This window comes from Narcine bancroftii, chromosome 8 (genome assembly GCF_036971445.1).
Source record: "Narcine bancroftii isolate sNarBan1 chromosome 8, sNarBan1.hap1, whole genome shotgun sequence".
Classification (NCBI taxonomy): Eukaryota; Metazoa; Chordata; class Chondrichthyes; order Torpediniformes; family Narcinidae; genus Narcine; species Narcine bancroftii.
In genome coordinates, this window is record NC_091476.1 from 9,830,452 (window position 1) to 9,852,508 (window position 22,057).

Consider the following 22,057-nt stretch of genomic DNA (forward strand, 5'->3'; position numbering starts at 1 on the left):
CCTTCAAGTCCGTACCGGTTCACTTGAACAACTCCACTAGCTCCTCCGCAAACTCCTGAGGAAGTAGAGGCTTTCTTCATGATGCCTTTGGCGTGTTGGTTGTCTTGGCTGAAAATTTAGGGATTGAAGTTTGGCCTGTTGGCTATTTTTCACCCTTCTGGATCACTTTTTTGTTTCTGTAACTGCCCAGTGTTTGAAATATAAATGTATTTGTGTACGTTTACAATTATGGGCTGCTAAAATGGTTAGCCAAAATCATTAAAATGCTATAGTTCAGCCCAACTTCCCAACAGCAAAATAATAAGCAATGATTTGGCTTTAAAGTTGTTTACAGGAAGTTGTTTTGTCACCTCTAAATATTTGTGCCCAGATAATTGATAGTTTGTGAAATTAACTTTCCCAATATGGCAGAATTTCTTTCTTTTCTCAGTTTATTGAAGGTTCCTTTGACAAGCACTTGGAACGTTTGGCTGATCCCAAGGTATGTACTTCAACTGTTACCTCAGTGCCACTCTTCCAATGCCTTGATGTTGAGGACAGTTACTCTTTGTTCTTTAGAATTCTATGTATGTTCCAAGTAAATTGGGAAGTAGACTGAAATAGGAAGAAATTGAGTGTGTAGTTATCAAGTTTTCCCCATAAATCTTCAACGAGATGTGCTATCTTTTCTATTCTTATGGATTCTTTCTCTTCCCCACCCCACCACTTAAGATTTTTGTGCCTCAATTGAACACTGTGGAGGGGTGCAAGAGATTTTTGTCTAATCCATTAATTGTCAAGTTATAATTAGCACTATTCATTTGTAACTTCAAGTCTGAAGACTGTGCTAATATATCTAATACTGATCCTAGCATATTCTGTTATTCCTAGTTGAAATTTGAACTAGAGCTAATTTGCTGCCATATGATAAAATTGTGGGGTCAATTGTGGGAGCCAGTAATAGCCTGATTTTGGACTAAATTTATAAATCTATTCTGTTACATTAAGGTAGCACCTCAAATATGGTAGAGAATTTGTATTTTTTTAAAAACTTAATTGGTTCTGCACAATGGTTACTACCTAAGGTAGCACCAATTCATGTAAAATGCATGAATAGATTGGATCAACTGGTGAGAATGAGGCAGTGAAGATGATTTTGTTACTGTTCTCACCTGTACCTAATATGGCAGTTAAATGGTGATAATTACTAAAGCCATTCTTTGTAATATATTGATTGTAGAATCATAGAATTGGAAACTATTTGGCCCAACTTTTTCAAATAAAACCTCTGAGCACCCTACAATGTTAAACCTAGCACTTGTTCCAGAGCGCTCTATGCCTAAACAATCAGTGTTCATCTAGTCACTTAAATCTGCCAACCCAGCTCTAGTTTCTCTCTCAGGCAGAACATAACAGGCACTTGGGGGTGAAGAAAATCCCCGTCACCCCGATAAATCTTTCCTCTGACCTAAACTTAATTTTATCATCCTCTGATAAGGAGAACGTTTCCTGTAATCTACTCCATCTGTAACCCTGGATTTTATATACCTCAATATCTCCCTTAAACTCCACTCCAGGGAAAATGGATGTAGCTTCTCCTGGCTCTCCTCATAATTGAATTGGTCCATCTTGGGTGAATCTCTTGTGTACCCTCTCCATTCTATCACCTTCCTTGGTTCCGAGAACTGTATGCAGTACTCATCTGAAGTCTGACAGGTTTTATAAAGTTGGAGCATAATCGCTGAAAGTCAGAATCATCTATGCTTCATAATCTGCATTGCCAGCTTTCAATATTGATGGATTTGTACTCCAGATGTCTTTGTTCCTCGGTACACCATGATCCTACTATTTCCTAACTTTGTTAATGCACCCAAAATGCATCACATTTTCTCTGGATTAAACTCTAGCTGCTATTTTGCGGCCCATTTTACCAACACCAAAATTGCTGCTTTTTTCCATCCTCTGATTTGATCATGTTCCCACATCCAAGTCCTTCATACATTACAAAGAAGCTTTCTACTAACTGCAAAATACTTTAGGCTAGGGACCACCTAACTGATCAACTGGTGGAATCAAGGCTGTAGGTGCCAGACAGAGCTTTCAGTAAGTGGTGAGGACAAAATCAGCTTGTCCTGAGTTTATTTGTTGCAGATAAATCCATCATTTAGTTGAATGGGTATGAAGAATCCTAGACAATGGAAATCATTCTTTACATTGAAGCTCTTCTCCAGTGTGCTTTGCATGTATTGTAGGATACTATTGATTTAAGATATTAGCTGAATTTCACCACCATCTGCAATCTCTTGTCCAGATCTTGTCCTCATTATATGTTAGAATTGTGCTGAAAGAGTATTAGAATCCTTGAGCAATTAAAACTTCCTACCACTGCATACATATGAAATAGTAAAGCATCGCCTTATGGACCAAGCTACTACATTTGGAGTACATTATGCACGAGAACAGGTTGGAGATTGAGCCGTCAATCATCGCAGTAAAGCACAAAGTCTTTCCACCATCAACAAGGCAAAAATCAGATTTGTGAGATAAGTGGAGCTTGAGAAACATAACCTTCTCATCTCGAAGCAGCTTCTGCCTTTCTGGCTATTTCATTCACTCCTGCAATATGACCCATTTCCAAAACTCATGCTGAGAGCAACTAGTCAACATTTGGTGATGTATCTTGTTCCTTTGGCTCAAATTACTTAATGGCTTTGAAAATGTATTCATCATACAGAGAATACCAATTTAAGAAGACGCCTCCTTTAATTTTGAGGGCAAATGGGATGGACATTAAAGATCAAATTAAGACCAAATCCTATGAATGTGCCACCATGTTAAAGGTACTTCTGGCTTTGTAGCTACCAGCTTTAATGGTTGTGTTCCATATGATTTATTTTCCTGTTGGGAAAATTGCAGCCCCATATTGGCTGCAGATTGTTAAATATGAAGTCACAGTAGCAAGACTTGTAGAAATTTTGCACATGCACTTGTTTTGTTGAAATAGCTATACTGGTAACAGATATGCCGCCACCATGCACTTGCAAGTCAGCTGTGGAGCAAAACTTCCCTTGTCTCTAGTTTGGAATTTCTTGCCAGTAATTTATTCTGAACCAAATGTAAAAGCCCTGATGTGGGCCAATTAGCTATAAGTTGTATTGAAATCTCAATTTGCTATTGACTGGAGATAAAACCTTAATTTCATTGTAATTGCATTTCTAGCAAAGCTGTTGCACTTCAGTGACTAGAAAATTTGGTGACTATATAGTTTTGGAGTATTACGAATTTAATAGTCCACTCAGTGTTGGAATGATTTTCAGCTGTGGCTCAATTGATACAAGAAACCCCCGCCCCCCCCACCTCACTGCCAAGAGTTAAATCCTGTTCCCAAAGTCTGTGCAATTGTTGCATGAACCAAAGCTCTTTTTTGAATGAAAAGTTGTGCTATTGTAGACATGATTGCTTATTCCATATATTACACTGCACCACAATTTTTTAAAAAGGTTTGCTTCCTGAAAATTTACAGACACGTACCTCGTAGTTTTGAATGCTTGAAGTAGATTTAAAATGTGACTGAAATCACAAAAAAAGTACATGATAGGAAAATGTTAATTTTTTTGTGATCAGCAGCCCAAAATTCATGTGATCAGGAAGAAAAATTTTCCAGTTGTCCAGTGTTATTTGAAGAGCAAAAAAATTGCCCTCTTGCATTGTGATGAGTGAGAGCTGACACATGCATTAATACAGGAAAAAATGCAGGAAAGACTCTAGGTTGGACAGCATCTAGGGTGAAAAATTGACTATCGATGTCCATCCCCATTGATATTTTCTTTCCCCACCCCCCCCAAATCTGTTTCTCTACCTCTATTTTCTTGGTCCATCCATTTCCCCCTCCCCTTTTGTGCTTGGTATTTCCCATCCTCCTCGAAAGGGTCCTGTCCCAAAACTGAATCAGTCTTTGTGGAAGTATTGCTTCCAGGTTGGTATTGTGAAGCCTTTCAAATGTATACACCAGAGGCTGTGAGTGCAGCCTTGCATCAAAAAGCACCTCAGGACCTAGGATCTACTCTCAGTGGAGCGTGGAATTTGACTGCAGATGCTGGAATGTGTGAAGCAAAATGTGAACCAGAAGACTTAACTGTATCAGGCAGCATGTGTTTGGGGGGAGGGAAGAGATGATTTGCATCTTTTTGAGTTGAGTCCCTAAAACATTCCTAGTCAAACAAACCTGTTACAATTTCATCTCTGCTGGGCTAGTCTTCTAAAACTACTACTTTCTATAACTATCTGCTATAAACACTTCATACAAGTCTTTTGCCACCTTAGCGTTCACATATTTTGTAACTTCATGCTTTCTCCATGACTTGATTCCTCTTTCCACCTCTATTACTCCCATTTGTTCCTCTTGTGTATGATTTTGCATTGTTTCCTCCCTCCCTATCATTGTGTACAACCTAAACAGATTTAATATCAATGTGGTTCCTCCAAACCCCTCTTTTTAAAGATACTTTAACTGCCCTCCAGGGCAAACATTTGGTCACCTCCAAATCTTGTATTCAAAAGCAATTTGGTTTGATTACATCTCTAAAGCTCTTGAGGATTTTGTTTTCAGGCTGGATAAAATTAAAACTATTAAGTAGTGCATCTCCAAGTGGGGATCTTGCTGTTCTTGCTCTATATTCTGGAAATGGAATCAAGCAGCCCATTTGAACTAGAGGGTGTTGAGCTTTGCCTTTAGACATCTATGCTGTAGACTTGGGGTGGACAAACTACACCCCCGGGCCAACTGCAACCTGTGCCAATTTTAAAGTGGCCTGTTAGAACATGATCTCTCTAACAATAAATTGCACTTAGTTTCGGCACTAGGTGCTGCTGCCATGTTGAATAACTAGTTTTATTGTATTCATTTAAATTAAATTTAAGAGCAGCAGATACAGAAGTGCCTACTGTAATATGTGAGCACATCAATAAACTACTATAATGTCAACAGTTAAAACTGTTCAGTAGTGTCATATAGTTATTTTGATAGAAAATTAATTTTCCCCTGAATGCTGGTACTGTGAGGTGGATAGAGGATTTAGTTCGTGGTTTGGTCTTGTCCCAGAATTCAAGAATTTTAGATTATGATGCACAAGTATGTTGAAGTTTCAGGTATTCAAAGTTCTTTCTCCTTCCCCCCCCCCAGATTCTTTATCTTGGGGGAGACATTTGGGGGTAAATGCTCTCAAAACTGGATTCGGACAAGTATAATGATAGGAAGACAAATTATACTTGGAGGTTGGAAGAATTTGGGGGTGGGGGGGGAAGAGAGAGACCATACTGAGGAGTGGACCTCAGAAATGGCCAAAGAGGCAGCATTTGAACGCATGTCTTACAAACACTTTGATAAATTGGACATCTATACACAAAAATGGGCCAAATGTGTTTCCTGAGGGGTGGGAGGGAGAAAAATGGTGGTGGATGTTGTGGTGAAGCATATTAATGAACGGCATTTTTTTCTGTTATTGGAGATCTAAATAGACACATGGTTATATTGATATTTTTGCTGCCATGTTTGTTTCTATTTCATGGATAGGTTTGTTTTGTGACTTATGATTACAACTTTAAGATTGATTCAAGGGTTTGGGAAAACTTTTTATTAAAGAACTCAATAAAATTTAAATCGTAAAAATAATTTTTGGTGGCACCCATTTTTTCTTGCAGTGTAACTGGCTGAAAACTGCTGGCCTTGATATTGTTTGCCCTGTGACTTGTATTTTTTGGTATGTGCCTTGTTTGAAGCCATAAATCCTGATGTGTTCGTTCTCTCTCTCTCTGTCTATATAAAATATATATAGAGAGAGAGTGGTAGGTGAACAATTCCACTCTAATTGTAATGGTGAAATTGAGCATTTGATGGATACAGTACTTGGATATAAAATTAAAACCCAAATGAGCCAGAGGGTGTTTTTTTGTTGAGACCAGGAGCCTGTCGAACTCTGGATGGTGGCTGGCATGTTGAATATTCCAATATTTTGTTATTTTAGATCAATTTTGCTTTTCAATTCCTGTTTGTTTATTAAAAAAAGTACAATTTTCTGAACTGATTTCTATATTTAATATTTTTCTACTTTTATTCTTGCATGCAATATCTGAACGTGGCATTTACTTGGAAATTACAAACTCACTTCCATTTTCCAGCATTTTCTCTTTCTCACATTGCAATTGCTACATCACACTAATCCCATAGAAATGATCAAGCAGCAATTTTGTTCATCTTATTTAAATTTGATTGTTGTGATATTTCCCCACTGCGTACTTGCCTGGTTGCCCTGGAGATCCAGCCCATTGACCCTTCTCTGCCATTCAATAAGATCATGGTTGATCTGGATGTAGACCCATCACCACTTGCCTGCCCATTTCCCATGACCCTTAAATTCCCCTACAATGCAACAATCAAATGGTCTTAAATATACTTAACAAAGGAGCCTCTACAGCTTTCTAGGGCAGTGAATTCTAGTTTCACTACTGTGGGCTAAGAACGCTCTCATTCTTTTTGATTTGAGGTGATGCAACACAATGATGCTTTTTGGCACATGGACGTTGAATTCCAACTGTAATAGAAACATAGAAGATAGGAGCAGGAGTAGGTCATTCGATCCTTCGAGCCTGCTCCGTCATTCAATGAGATCATGGCTGTTCTTAAAGTTCAGTACCCCGTCCCCGCCTTCTCTCCGTAACCTTTAATACCCTTATACTGAAGAAATAGATCTAATTCCCTCTTAAATAGATTTAATGAACCTGCCTCTACTGCCCTCTGTGGCAATGAATTCCACAGATTCACCAACCTCTAGGTATAGAAATTCCTCCTCATCTCGGTCCTAAATGTTTACCCAATTATAATGAACTGCTGATGTTAGGGTGCTTAAACATTTATGAATGTAGGATAATTTCAGGGTAGAGTGAAATTTGCAGGTCAAGTTATTAGAGACTTGTGGGGACTGCAGAGTCAGTGCTATGGTTTCAAATGATGTACAATGCTTCTTTGACATTCTCAATTTTTTATGTATGCTGAATCTGCTCTTAACTGAAAGATTAAATCCATTTAACTAAAGGACCCAGAACCAGGAGGTTTAAGGTTTTCATTCTTGAAGGTGGCATAAGGATAAAGAATGATGAGAATGTTTTTGTTCATTAGTTCCTCCTAACCATGCTACTTCCACTTGTGTCCTTGGGGGTCCAATTCCAGCCAATTGTTCCTTGTGTTCCATTCTGCCTTTTACGATCCACTCCACATTATTGCCCCAGTAGGCAATGGGAGGTCATCTTAGCAATTCTGTTGTGCACAAGGTTTGTACCATTTCTTCTGAAATGTCTTGCTCAGTGAGAATACGATAATAGTCAAGACTGAATTTTGCAGGGTTCATAAAAATATAGTTTTGTCCTGTCATACAATTACACAAAATGAACTTCAAACATGTTGAATTTCAAGCAGTTAAGTGATTGCAATAATATCCGTACTGGACATTATGCTGTTTTTAGCTTGTATTCAAATTTTATGCTTTGTTTTGCAGGAATGGGCAGGTGTTTTGGAGATGAATGCTCTCTCGCTGATGTACAAGTAAGTCTAGTATAAATTGGGGGGAAAAACTGATGCTCACAGATTTGAACAAATGCAGGATGCTGAAGGATGGAACCTTCTGGCTAAATTTTATTGCTCTCTGTATAGTCAGAAGATGCTGATCATTAAGTAGCCTTGGTGGGTTTTTTTGCCATGTTGCACTGGATATTGGAGTATTTTTCTTGATATTTTGCTAAAGTTACAGTTGAACAGTTTAATGTCATTTTCCAAGACAGAAGATGGTAATTTGCCAACTGGTCAGTATTTAATGCTGTATATGCCATTTCCAGTTAATGCTGTGTGTTTAAAAATTTCCTGTGTATCTCCCTTTTTAAATTGTTCTATGCCATTTATTCAATAACTGGTTACTTCTGGATCAGTTTGAGATTTTCATAATGCAACATGGTCAAAAATTCTTCTGGCGGTATTCTTTGACCTTGAGACAATGAATGGCAGTATAAGTTTCACTAATTAAGGGGAGAGCATTTCGGGGGTAGTTTCGCAATTTTAACAAAAGCATTGGACTAGATGGTGGCAACAAAATGCGAGATGTTGTGTTTCTTGGTGAATTCCTCATGAACGTACTTTTTTCTTTTCTTCCCCCCCCCCTCCCCAAAATCAAGTTGTGATTTTCTCATTTACCGGCATCCTGGAAAATCTCCCACACAAGGCACAAGTAATGGATTTGAGAAGAAGGCAAGGAAACCCCTATTTCTCTTAGATTATAAAAACTGATCAAGGTAACTGACAGCCATTAAACCAGGAAGCTGATGGAAAATTTATGAAGCAAAGAAAAAATACCAGTTGGAAAGGAGAATGTTTGGATAAATGCCTGTCAGAAATTATGAAAGGACACTCGTCCACAGTCACATTGCAGTTGTCCTAATCAATGGAGTTATTTTGGTTTATAGAAATTGAATTTGTGATCAAATTAATATAAATTAACAAAGGTAATTAACCCATTTGTTTAAAAAAAACCCTACTTGTTAATTTGCTTGCCCAGATCAAGCTTTGTTCTGGTTTCTCACTGGCTCGCTATTCAGTTTCAAACTTGCTGAAGTAATATCTTTGGCAGATTTTAGTAATAAAATCATCTTATGTTTAATAATTTTAGAAAAGAATGGTTTTCTGCTTTATTTTGAGTAAACTAGGAAACTGAATAGTTTGATGGAAGTTGGTTTTTTTTACAGTTCTTAAAATTTGATCAAAACAAACTGAACTTTTTCAGACCCTATTTTCAGTCTAACTTTACTCCTCCTGAAGTTTGTATTGTACTTTGAATGCAGTTGTCTATATGGGGAGTTTTGTGTATTAATGCTTGCTGGTATGCAGAGCCATTCTAAAATTTTCCCTAACCTATATTAAATGGACAACTTGGAGAATTCAGTACCAGCATACTTGAGATTCAGTACCTTTCTTTCTTCCCCACCCCCAAGCTCCCAACACAAAAAGAAGCAGAAGACCTTTTTTCTTTCAATGGTACTTGCATATTTTGCATGTTTGTGCAGCCATAGTTTGAAAGTGGCCTCCAAATTCTTTTCTCGTATCTTATTTTTAATTCTCTAATGTGTTACTGTGCTATGGAGTAGTTATTAAAAGCCATTTACACTTTTGTCTGCTCATTTAAAGTAAAACTAGGGGACTTTTTCTTCAGTTTGCAACAAGTCCTATCTAATTGGTTAAACTGCAAAATTAATTTGTTTAAATGTTGGGAAAATAAAACACTATCTGGTAAATTACTGCAAATGTGGGAAATGCTGAAATGGATTAAGCTGAATGCTCTTTCAGATGGAATCTTCGGGTGGTATGTGTTTAAATGACCAGAATCTGCTTCAACTCTGCTATAAATACAATTTAATCATTTTTATCTGTCCATTAACACTTATATAAGATTTAATACAACAATTTGAATTTGGAGTTGACCTATAAACTGTCAATGAACTTGTGTACCTCAGCGATTCTGTGCAGGGCAATGCATTGATAAATATATTTGTACATTGACCGTAGGATTTTTTTCTTGGCCATTATCTATCTAAATATAGTTAGCAAAATCCTGATCAAGCAGTGGCAATGTACCATCCTGCATTATATAATTTGCCATCACCAGTTTGCCCATTTGCAAGATCCCCTCAACTTCAGTCAGAGAAAAGGTCCTGGGTGCTCCAATTTACTTAATCAAATGTGGTATTATAAATTGCAATGGCCTCGCATCAGATAACAATAAATGTTTCTCTCACGCTGGTCTCTTAAAATTTTGTGAAGTTTTCCTTAATTTGTCGAACATAACTCAAAAGTAGAAAGCCTTGCCTTTCTAACAGCAACTGATGCTATTATACAGTACTGGCAAGGATATAACTTTTGAATTCCTTTGTAAGTGTTTGAAAGTCATGTTCAAGACAAATTCAGATGGGCTGTCATTACTTAATGGTGTCTCAAGGTGCTTAACAGACACTTCAAATCATTCTCACTTGTCTCCATCCAAAGATGGGTTTATTAATAGTTAGGTCTTGAATTACTTTAGGTTTTTTTAAGAATGTACATTTATTAGAATGGAGAAGCATTGTAGATTTTCTGAAATAGTAGATCAGTTGTTTTGTGTGGGCTGTCAAACACAGTAAAGAATCCAGGGCGAAAAAACCACAAACTAAAACATGGAGATTAAAACTTGTTCTTTGAACAAATTAATGCTTTTAAAAAATGTAATTGAATAACCTGCTGAATTTCTGAAAGTCCCCTAGTTTTACTTTAAATGAGCAGACAATTCCAATGTCTGCAGACTTTCCTGTTTAAGTCCTTGCAGTTGAATGAGTTCTGTGATCTTGGGACTGGAGGATGAAATGCATTGGGAACTATGTATTGTGGTAGCAAAAGTGTATTTTAGGAAATGACTAGGCCAGCCTAGAGGCAGACACCAAAAGTAATAGGAAGAGGATTCAAAGCAGCAGAACCACAAGTGAAGCTTGGAGAAGGTGCCTATAAATGCAGCACGAAAAATGGGAAAAGGTACAAAAACTGCCTTGTACAATGTAGTTCAAGACTTTAAATTCTTGCTCTGATAATATGTTGATAAGAGTGGAATAAACTAATATAAGCAAAGTAATCTAGTGACTAGATAGTGAAGAGGACTTGTGGAAACAAAATATAGTCCCAGAGGGCAAAGAGCTGTGTAATCTGTAGGCATTCCACTGTTGATCTCTTTTCGCAGTAAAACTATCTGATCATCCAATTGTTCATAAATTCGGGTTAGCATCTGGGTCACCCTGTTTCTTTCAGTTGTTAAACTTAATTGCTTTGTTGATTATTCTACCCATATGACATTTTTTAAACCAAGGAGGAGTAAAGGCGAGTTGAGCTGTTAATAGGGGTGGTATCCTAATGCCTGGAAAAACTGTTGATTCAACACCCAAGTCCTGACAGTACAGTTTCCTGTTTCATTGTCTGTGTGCCATTCACAAATTGGCTGCTGCATTTTTTCCCATCAAGAAATATTGGCAGTAAGACGCTGAGATGGCTGAGGTTGTGAAGAAATTGCAAGTATTTTTGACTTTTTTTGGGGTGGAAGGAAAGGATTTGGGAGGCTATCTGGGATTGAAGGCGAGCAAAAGATTTTTTTTAATTAAAATAAGATATTGAAGTTTGGTTAGCAGATTAATCTTTCGATTGAATATCTTTCAATGTGAAATAATCCTTTTTTTAAAAAAAAATAGATCTTGCTTTGCTGTTCCAACAATGGTCATTATGATAGCGTCTTCACAAAGCAGTTTCACGGCCTTACAGCTGCATGTCAAGGTAAACTTCTCCTGTTAGAAGCATTACAAAATTCCTATGCTTGATTGTCCAGTTTTGTTTATTTTTAAAATTATTTTAATTTGGAATATTTTTGACCAGAAGTGAGACATTAATGCAAAAGTTTCTTGTGCAATTCTGGTGGCAGTTATATGGTTTCTTAACACTGATATTAGTCAAGTCAGTCGTATAAAATTATTGTGCAGTCTGTTCCGAGTGGCAGGATGCTTTTTGACAAGGATGCAAAACTGATCATGGACCACTAAATAATTGGCAAGTAATATTACATAAATCAGTGGACATACTCAGCAACAGTATTTAAATGGACAAGTGATGCTGTCTGTTCAATTTTCATTTCTTTTTCTCTCTCAAAAAAACCCCATTGTCTTTCTAAACTAGAAAGTGTTCTTTATCTGCAAATTTATACAATGCAGTGACAGTTCTGAAGGTTTTTGAATACGCTACAATATCTTCATTAAAGTAAACCATCATTGGGAATGTTTTCATTATCGAGGGATGGGACAGTTTCATTTTTGAAATACTGCTGGAACAATACCAAAATTTGATTTTAATTTTAGAAGCATTTTCTAGCTTCAGTGTAACTAAAAGTAATTTTCAGATGTGTATTGCTTTTCAAAGTGTAATGGAGGTCTTCACTGGATGAATGTTGTACATTATAGTACATCATATTGATATAAAACTATAATTTTAGCCTTTATTAAAGCTATGATGCAATCTTTAAACTTAAAATGATTTTGAAGAAACTGGAAGCAGAAATCAAATGGAATAAATTCTGTTTTAACCCTTGGTATTGGCAGAAGATGTCTCTGGGCTGTTTTTGCGAAAGAACAAATCAATAATGGATGCATTTTATTCTAGCGGTTGTATATGAAATGCTGTACAGAGATGTCTTTGGAGTGGATGAAGAGGAGCTTCGAGCAGCAGTGGAATTGTTCCGTACTCACGGCAAGAAAAACAGGAGGGGAAGTATGTCTCAAGGAAATGATGATGCTGAGCATCTTTCTGAAAAGGTTGTCCGGTATGTGAAATGCACAAGAACTGCAGATTCTGGAGATTTGAGCAAATGTTTAGAAGCTGGAGGCACTCAGTCAGGTGGCGTCGGTGGATAGATGTAGATGGTTACCATTTTGGGTCTTGACTCTTTATTGAGATTGATGGCACTGACCCAAAATGCTGAATGATGATATTTATCTGAATGCTGCCAGACTTACTGAGTCCCTCCAGGTTCTTGTTGTTTGCTGTGTGGTATGTAATGTTGGGTCCAGGGGGGGGGTTGAATTTGAGAGGGAGGAGTTTGTGGCTGGATTTGCTGTTCACTTTACCAAGGTGAAATCTGAAACATCCAAAGCTTATTCATTTTAAATAAATTTCAAAACTGCTTATCTTTTGTGCATGGAAATACTGAGATTTATTGTCAGTACATGCGTGTCCTCACATACAACCCTGAGATTCCTTTTACCCTTAATAGGTAGTGCAAAAAAAATAAACCACACCATGTAAAACATGTAAACAAAACAACTAAACAGATAATGAATGAAAACAAACTGACCATAATACAGAGAGAACAAAAAACCAAAGTGCACAAGTAAGAATCCTTAAATGAGTCTGACTGTCATTGAGGATTCTGATGGTAGAGGAGTAGTATCTGCCAAATTGAATTTGCAGCAGATAAATGTTGGATGGCAGATCTAAAAATAACCAGGCTACAGATGGGCCTCTAGATACCTTAGACATTAGTGACCTGATGGGCAAAGTATATTAACATTTTATTTGGAGCCTGATAAGAGTTAGAACGGAGCCAAATAGTGTGCAGAATTTAAGCAGCCAAAGGGAGGTTAAAAACCAAATCTGCTAGCTTTGGAGTCTTGTGCAATACATGCTGGAGAAACTCAACAGGTCAAGTGGCATCCATAGGAATTAAAAGGTGGTGATGATACTGGCAGAGGGGGATGTCCTATCTGGGCCTGGAGTCAGCAGCCAGACCAATAGCACAGTGCTTGGCTCTGAGATTCAGAAGGGGCAGGTCAAATCAGGTAGAGGAATAGTCATAGGGGGACTTGATGGGGAAACAGAAGATTTTGTGGCTGCTAAAGGGACTCCAGGACAGTGTTGTCTCCTGGTGCTCAAGTCCAGGATGTCTCTGAATGAGTGCAAAATATTAAGGGGATGGTGAGCATTTGGAGGTAGTGGTATTATATTTTTACATTGACATAGGCTGGAGTGGGGTAGAGGTCCTGCAAAAAAAAAAAAAGTTTAGACAGTTAAAAAAGAGGCTGAAGAGCAGGACCTCTGAGATAGTAATTTCTGGATTATTCTCATGCCTCAATCTAGGGAAGGTCGAAACAGGAAGGTCAGACAAATGTGTGGCTGAGGAAATGGGGCAGGGTTTCAAGTGCTTGGATCATTGGAACCTTTTCTGGGGAAGGAGTGACGTAAAAGTGGGGCAGGTTGCAGCTGAAATTGATGGGAACAATATTCTGGCAAAAAAGTTTTGCTAATGCTGGAGGGGGTTTGGTTTAAAGTAGATTTGAGGTGGGAGGGGGGGTGGGGAACCAAATTGAAGAGCAAAAGCTGGTTGGTGTGCAAGTAGGGACAGCCATTAGGGTTTCTGTGGAATGACACAGGTAGGGCAAAATTGCAACCAATGGGATGCAAAGCAACAGGGACATTCTAATGCAATGAATAAAGGATGAAATGTTTTGTAATTAAATGTGCACAGCATAAGAAATTGGATGACCTTGTAGAACAACTACACATGGGTATGATGTAATGGCCATCAATGAGTTATGGCTAAATGATGGGTGTCATTAGGAGTTGACTATCCAAGGATACAGTGTATTGAAAGGATAGGCAGGTAAACAGAGGGGTGGCAGGTCTCTGTTGGTAAGGAATTGCATTAAGTCATTAGAAAGAGGTGACACAAGATCAGAAGCATTGTGGGTTGAGTAAGAAATGGGAAGGGTAAAAAGACACTGGGCAGCATGGTTAGACTAGTGGTTAATCCAATGCCTCTACAGCGCCTGGGATCAGGACCATGGTTCAAATCCCATGCTGTCTGTAAGGAGTTTGTACATTCTCCCTATGTCTGGGTTTTTCCTGGAGCCTCTGGTTTTCTCCCATCATTTGAAATGTACAGGGAGTGTAGGTAATTGGGTAAAGTTGACAGCACAGACTCATGGACTGAAATGGCCTATAACTTTGCTACTGTGCTGTATGTCTAAATTTAAAATTTAAATTTGCATACAGGCCTCCAAACAGTAGCCTCAATGTGATGACAAATTGCAACAGCAGCTAGAAAAGGTGTGTTAGAAGGACAATGTTATGGTAGTCATGGGGGACTTTAACGTACAATTAGATTTGGAAAACCAGGAAGGGACTGGATCTCAGAAAAGATTTTGCAGAAAGCCTAAGAGATGGTTTTTCTTTTTTTTGGAGCAGTTTGTTGATGAGCACACGAGGGGATCGGCTGAACTGGATTGGTTGTTTAATGCACCTGAGGTGATAAGAGAGCTTGAAATAAAGGAACCATTAGGGGACAGTGATCACAATATGATTTCAGTTTGAGAGTCAGATGTGTTGGTGTTTCATTGGAGTAAATTAGTGGCATGAGTGAGGCACTGGCCAAAGTAGATTGAAAGGGGCTCTAGAAGGGAAGTCAGCGGAACAGCATTGGAAGTAGTTTCTGCAAGAAATGGGGAAGGTGCAAGATGAAAATGCACCAAAAAAGAAATATTCAAATGGCTGACAAGGGAAGTCAAAGCCAATGTGAAAGTAAGAGGGCATAGAAGGAAGCAAAGAATTAGTGGGAAGATGGAGGATTGGGAAGGTTTTTAACAAACTTGCAGAAGGTAACTTAAACTCATAAGGAGGGAAAAGATGAAGTAGGAAAGAAGTAGGAAATAATATCAGAGGATTAAAAAAGCTTTTTCAAGTCTTTAAAGAATAAGAGGTAAGAGTAGATATAGGACCATAAGGAAATAAATAATGGGAGCAGAGGAACTAAATAAGTATTTTGCATTAGTCGTTGTTGCCATTTCAAGTTAGACCATGCTAAAAGCTGAATAGTCAGTGGATAAGACTGACCAGATGGATTGTGCCCTTAGTTCCTGAAAGAGGGAGTGGTAGAGATTGTGAAGGCACTGGTAATGATCTTTCAAGAATCATTAGGTTCTGGCATGGTCAGAAAGGACTGGAAAATCTCAAATGTCCTCCCATTACTCAGAAGGGAGAGAGACAGCAGAAAGGAAATAGGCTGGTTAGCATGACAGCAGTGGTTGAGAAGATATTGGAGTTGGTTGTAAAGAATGAGGTTATAGAGTACTTGGCGGCATATGACAGGATAAGCCAAAGTTTTCCTTAAAGGAAAATCTTGCTTGGCAAATTTATTGGACTTCTGAGTAAGTGACAAGCTGGATAGATAAGGGAGATGAAGTGAATGTTGTTTTTGAATTTTCAGAAGGAATTGGACAAGATGCTGCAGATGAGGCTACTTAACAAGAGAGATCCTTGTGGTATAACAGGAAAGATATTAGGTAGAGCATTGGCTAATTGGCAGGAAGCAGAGTTGGAATACCAGGATCATATTCTGATTGGTTGCTGGTAGCAGAGTTGGAATACCAGGATCGTATTCTGATTGGTTGCTGGTAGCAGAGTTGGAATACCAGGATCGTATTCTGATTGGTTGCTGGTAGTGTTCCACAAAGGTAGAGCTGCTTTCTTTGTATATTAATGATTTGGATTATGGAATTAATGGCTTTGGCCAAGTTTGCAGATGATGAAGGTAGATGGAGGAACAGGTAGCGTAGAGGAAACAGAGGCTGCAGAAGAACTTGGACAGATTAGGAGAATGGGAAATGTGTTGGAAAGTCTAAGGTCATGCACTTTAGAAGAAAAAAATTAACAGGCAGATTTTTAAAATGGGGAGAAAAGGGACTTGGGAGTCCTCATGCAGGGTAGCCTAAAGGTAGACTTGCATGTTGAGACAGTGGTGAAGAAGGCAAATGCAATGCTGGCCTTCATTTTGAGAGGAATAGAATACAAGAGCAGGGATGTGATGTTAAACCTTTAAAAGGCACTGGTGAAACTCACTTGGTGTATTGTGAACAGTTTTGGGCTCCTAATTTAGGAAAACATGAGCTGAAGTTGGAGAGGGTTCAAAGAATTAGTTATCATGTGAGGAGTGTTTGGCTTGTATTGGAATTTGGGAGAATGAGGGTGGATCTCATTGAAACATTTTGAATGTTGAAAGGCAAGGATGTTGTAACTGTAAAAAGATTGTTTCCCATGGTGGGAGAATCTAGGACAAGAGGACACAACTTCAGGATTGAAGGGTGTACACTTAGAATAGAAATGCATAGGAATTTCTTCAGGCAAAGGGTGGTACATCTATGGAATTTGTTGCCACATGCAGTTGTGGAGGCCAGGTCATTTGGTGTATTTAAGACTGATTGATAGTTTCTTGATTCGCCAGGGCATCAAAAGTAGTGGGGAGAAGGCCGGGTAGTGGGGCTGAGTGGGGGAAAATGGATCAGCTTTATTAAATGGCAGGGCAGATTTGGTGGGCTGAATAGCCTACACAACTCATGTTGTGTGTTCTTAAAAAATAATGCTGAGTTTTTTTTTGTTCATTGAGCCAATAATAATTGGAAAGAGATAATGGTGAAATGCATTTTGTATGGGAAATGAGTGAGTGAGGTGAGCAGCATTTCTGTTACTGGGAAGTGCAGAATGTGAAGCTGGGTCTTTAAGATATTAAAGACATGGTATTTCTCGATAATCGGTAATTACTTTTATGTTGGAAGGTTTTTGATTGGATTTCTAAGAATAAAGCACAGTACCTGATCCTTGACATGAGAAAATGCTACTAAAGTCAGTAAAGCAACATGAAAACAGGCCATTTTGTCAATTCTCTCTTCTGGTCCTCAATTAACTATCCAATGAATCCCTGATTATTCTTCACTTTGATAATTCCCAAAAATCCCAACTGAAATGCTAGATTGCATAGCTAATCTTTGTCCAGATAATTGACCCCTAATATAGTGTAATGTAGCAAGTACATTGTGAGGACATGGTGTATTTGTGTTACAGAAGGTAGTGCTGTGACTGGAGCTAACCTGACCAATTTGCTCATTTCAGTCACTTTAAAGCTTTTTTTAAAACATGGAAAACTCTTAAGAATTAAAATGTTTGCCTTGTCAAATCTGATTCATTTCATAATTTTGTTCTGAAATTAATATCATTTTGATATTTGGAACAGTAGTGGGAATATTTGGTGAGAATATTATACATGGGACTACTGCATTACTTTGAGGACTATAAAATTGAATCACTTCAGATATTTTTGATTTCTTGACCTTCCAGGGTGGCTTTTATTTTGAATATTGATCTCACAAATGATTTTTTTTAATATTTTGTTCAGGAAAATTGACAAAGAAAATAATGATGTAGTGAGCTCAGCAGAAGAGAAAACAGTAAAGCCTGTAACAGAAGAAGCAAAGGTATCAATGCTTCAGTGAAATTTGCCACGAATAGAACTTTAAAGCTTTAAAAGAATCAAAATTCAAAGATATAAAGTTTTAACTGTTAGTTCATAATGCTTGACAATTGATTAGAAATACAGTTCACATGTAATGTATAGGGTATAATCTGTTATGCAGGATGATCTTTACTGTAAGCTTTTTAGACCCACTTCACTTTTTGAAAAATGCTAAGCCTTGTTTCAGATAGTTATAGTTGCATGCATAACTAGATAGGCATGTATGAAATGTTGCAAGAAACTGATTTCAGATAACAAAACTTGGCATTTTCTCATTTCTTTACAAAAATCATGGTGAATCACGAGAGGTAGACCCTGAATCCTCAAGAGGGAGTGCCCCCTGCTTATGAAATCAACAGTCAATATAACTTTGATTTTGAGATGCTTTGTATTGTGAATTTTTTTTCCAACCTTCAGTATTGGGTTACAGGGCCATTTATAAAATATTCTGCAGCTTTTACATAGATGTTTTATCATTGGTATCTTTACCTTCCATTTTCATTGGGCTCTTGAGTTGAGATTTTAAAAACTGCTCTGTACACTTTCTCCAAACAATAATTACTGTGAAGCTGTTTTTATAAATTGATCTTCTGTGCTGGTTTTTAGCATTGTCTGAAATAGTTTGTCTTGCTGCATAATATGCAGGAGCTACACTTTATATTTAAAAAAATTTAAAAATCCAATTTCATAATCTGCTATTATGGTACCTTTCAAAAGATTCAAAAATATTTGATTATCCTATAATAAAATGAAAGATATGATCTGACATGAAATTTCCTTTAGTCTACCATAAGGCAGATAAAAATTGGCTATCAGCAGAAATTGCCCGATGTCCCTTAGTAATAGATACAGAAGCAAAAGGGACTCCTCTCCCCCACCTCTTCTTTCCCCCCCCCCCCCCCCCCCTGCATCCCCCAACCGAGACAGTGTCCACAGATTGGCCTCCAGCACTCTTGCAGCCACACAGCCTTCAGCCCAAACCATCAGCGACCTGAGCTCCAAATCAGACCTCTGACACGACCAGGAAGCCAGCTCCTTCATTACCCTCTCTTATCTTGCTTATTGATCTAACCATATCCTAAAAGGCATCCCAAATGCTTCATGGGGTAATTTGGGCATGGCTCGGAGCCAGCTCTTTTAATGTTGGCTTTTTTTTTTAAAGACTTTATTTAAAATTTTTATAACATGAATACAATAAAGAATTACATTTAAAGAAAAATAGAAAAAAAATTTAAAAAGGTATGATTACAATATTACATCAGAAAACTACACAAAATACCCCCCGTTAATTGTAACACAATATTAATAGTCTAACTTAAAATGAGTCCAACCCTCCCCCCAAAATAGAGTGAAGAGTTAATAAAATTGACAATATTATATATGAAAAAAAATACCCACTTACAAAAAAAGAGATAAAACTTAACCTAAAAAAAATTCTAACAACAAAAAAATTGTCAATTTTAAAATATCACACTTAAACATATATTTAAATCAAACTTAAATGCATATAATTAGCAAACGGAGTCCACTTTAACTTATAAAAAGACATCTTATCCTGAATTGAAAAAGATATCCTTTTCATAGTCAAACAAAATTTCATTTCCAAATACCACTTATCTAAAGTTAGTATATTTCTATCTTTCCAAGTAAGTGCTATACATTTCTTAGCCACAATTAAAGCTAAATAAATAAATAAATAAATAGAATATGATAATCCTCTAAACCTAAATCGATTAATGATTGCATGTTCCCTAATAAAAATATATCGGGATCTAATACAAGATGGATATTATATAAACTGTTAAAAACAGATTGAATACCTTTCCAAAACTGTTGCAATCGATCACAAAGCCAAACAGTATGCAAAAAAGTATTGGCCGTCTGATCGCATCGAAAACAAGAATCCAACTTACTAAAACCAAATTTTTTTTAATTTCTCCGGTGTTAAATATCTTTGGTTTGGCTTCGCGGACGAAGATTTATGGAGGGGGTAAAAAGTCCACGTCAGCTGCAGGCTCGTTTGTGGCTGACAAGTCCGATGCGGGACAGGCAGACACGATTGCAGCGGTTGCAGGGGAAAATTGGTTGGTTGGGGTTGGGTGTTGGGTTTTTCCTCCTTTGCCTTTTGTCAGTGAGGTGGGCTCTGCGGTCTTCTTCAAAGGAGGTTTCTGCCCGCCAAACTGTGAGGCGCCAAGATGCACGGTTTGAGGCGTTTTCAGCCCACTGGCGGTGGTCAATGTGGCAGGCACCAAGAGATTTCTTTAGGCAGTCCTTGTACCTTTTCTTTGGTGCACCTCTGTCACGGTGGCCAGTGGAGAGCTCACCATATAACACGATCTTGGGAAGGCGATGGTCCTCCATTCTGGAGACGTGACCCATCCAGCGCAGCTGGATCTTCAGCAGCGTGGACTCGATGCTGTCGACCTCTGCCATCTCGAGTACTTCGACGTTAGGGATGTAAGCACTCCAATGGATGTTGAGGATGGAGCAGAGACAACGCTGGTGGAAGCGTTCTAGGAGCCGTAGGTGGTGCCGGTAGAGGACCCATGATTCGGAGCCGAACAGGAGTGTGGGTATGACAACGGCTCTGTATACGCTTATCTTTGTGAGGTTTTTCAGTTGGTTGTTTTTCCAGACTCTTTTGTGTAGTCTTCCAAAGGCGCTATTTGCCTTGGCGAGTCTGTTGTCTATCTCATTGTCGATCCTTGCATCTGATGAAATGGTGCAGCCGAGATAGGTAAACTGGTTGACCGTTTTGAGTTTTGTGTGCCCGATGGAGATGTGGGGGGGCTGGTAATCATGGTGGGGAGCTGGCTGATGGAGGACCTCAGTTTTCAGCTGATGAATAAAATTATAATTAATCATCGCTAGTCTAGCATTAATTAATTTCCGAATACTATTCTGACAAATTTCCATCCAAGCTTCTTCAGCTATTTTATGTCCTAAATCTTTTTCCCATTTCAACTTATCTTTATCCCAGTCTTTTTTACTATCAATTTCTTGTAAAATACAATACAAATCAGATATATATCCCTTTTTTGGTATTGAAAGTACATATTCTTCAAAACTAGATTCAGGCAATAAAATCATGTCAACCACATAACTGTTTTACAAAAGATCTTAATTGATAATATACAAATATAGAATTTGCACTAATACCATATTTCATTTGTAATTCGTCAAAGGAACAAAAACAACCCTCAGAAAAACAATCAGATAAATTTTTTATTCCCTTCTTTTCCCATTGTTTCAAAGTGGCATTGGAGACCGTAAAAGGAACAAGTTGATAATGTTGGCTTTTAATGTTTCATCATGATGGCATGTCATTCTTTTTTGCCCTTGAAGTTGTTCCTGCTATTGAGTAAGGGATTCCTTTTGGTGATTTAGTGATAACCTTAGTTAAAAATGGAACAGAAGTCAATGTATTTGAATTGTAACAGAGCAAACATGTTTGTGATTTTAAATATGTACAATGCAAAAATGGAACACTTGGTTTGACTAGTTTGCCTCCATTTGTTTATCCTAACACCTTTTTTTGTTCTCCGGTTTAAATATTTTTAATGTTTCTTGGAAAGGAACAAGGTGTCTTGTACTGTCAGGCCACCAGTGCTCTAGTTTAAAATAAATCATTTTACCATGCTGAAATTTCAGCCTCGTCCAGTTTGTTTTAAGTTAGTGTAACCACACACTATTGAAAATGAACTATTGTGATCGTCTAAGATTTTCATAATTTCTACTTTTCAGTCAATTTTGTGTTTCAGACTGTGGATGGGCCATCAAAGATGCCATTTCCCTTTAAGGTGTTAAAGGCACTAGATTCTGAAATTTATCGCAATGTGGAATTTGATGTTTGGCTTGACAGCAGAAAAGGTACAAATGATGGTGATCACTTTTTCAACTTTCGGAGAGGATGAATTTAAAGGTTTCAAAGTAATTCAGCACAGCATTTTGAAGGCGAAGTTCAGAATAGATTCGTAGGATGACTAATTTAAGTTTGCAGAGAAGTAAATACTTTAGTTGACTTAATTTTGAATAATGCTGGAAATGGCCAGACAGGCAGGAAAAAACACATTTGATATTTAAACCAACACTTCCTATTTGCAATAAAAACGCAAACGCTGGAGGAACGCAACAGGTTA

General features: G+C 37.8%; 1 protein-coding gene across 1 annotated transcript in view; it reads left to right on the plus strand.

Annotated features, from left to right (window-relative positions):
• The window catches only part of alg13 (ALG13 UDP-N-acetylglucosaminyltransferase subunit), a 58,347-nt gene that overhangs the window by 16,612 nt on the left and 19,678 nt on the right, over nucleotides 1-22,057 (plus strand). The window contains exons 7-13 of the mRNA XM_069896164.1: nucleotides 431-481; nucleotides 7,530-7,576; nucleotides 8,200-8,272; nucleotides 11,284-11,365; nucleotides 12,242-12,401; nucleotides 17,802-17,880; nucleotides 21,680-21,788. Coding sequence (XP_069752265.1) covers nucleotides 431-481; nucleotides 7,530-7,576; nucleotides 8,200-8,272; nucleotides 11,284-11,365; nucleotides 12,242-12,401; nucleotides 17,802-17,880; nucleotides 21,680-21,788 — 601 coding nt within the window. The remainder of the gene's footprint in view (nucleotides 1-430; nucleotides 482-7,529; nucleotides 7,577-8,199; nucleotides 8,273-11,283; nucleotides 11,366-12,241; nucleotides 12,402-17,801; nucleotides 17,881-21,679; nucleotides 21,789-22,057) is intronic.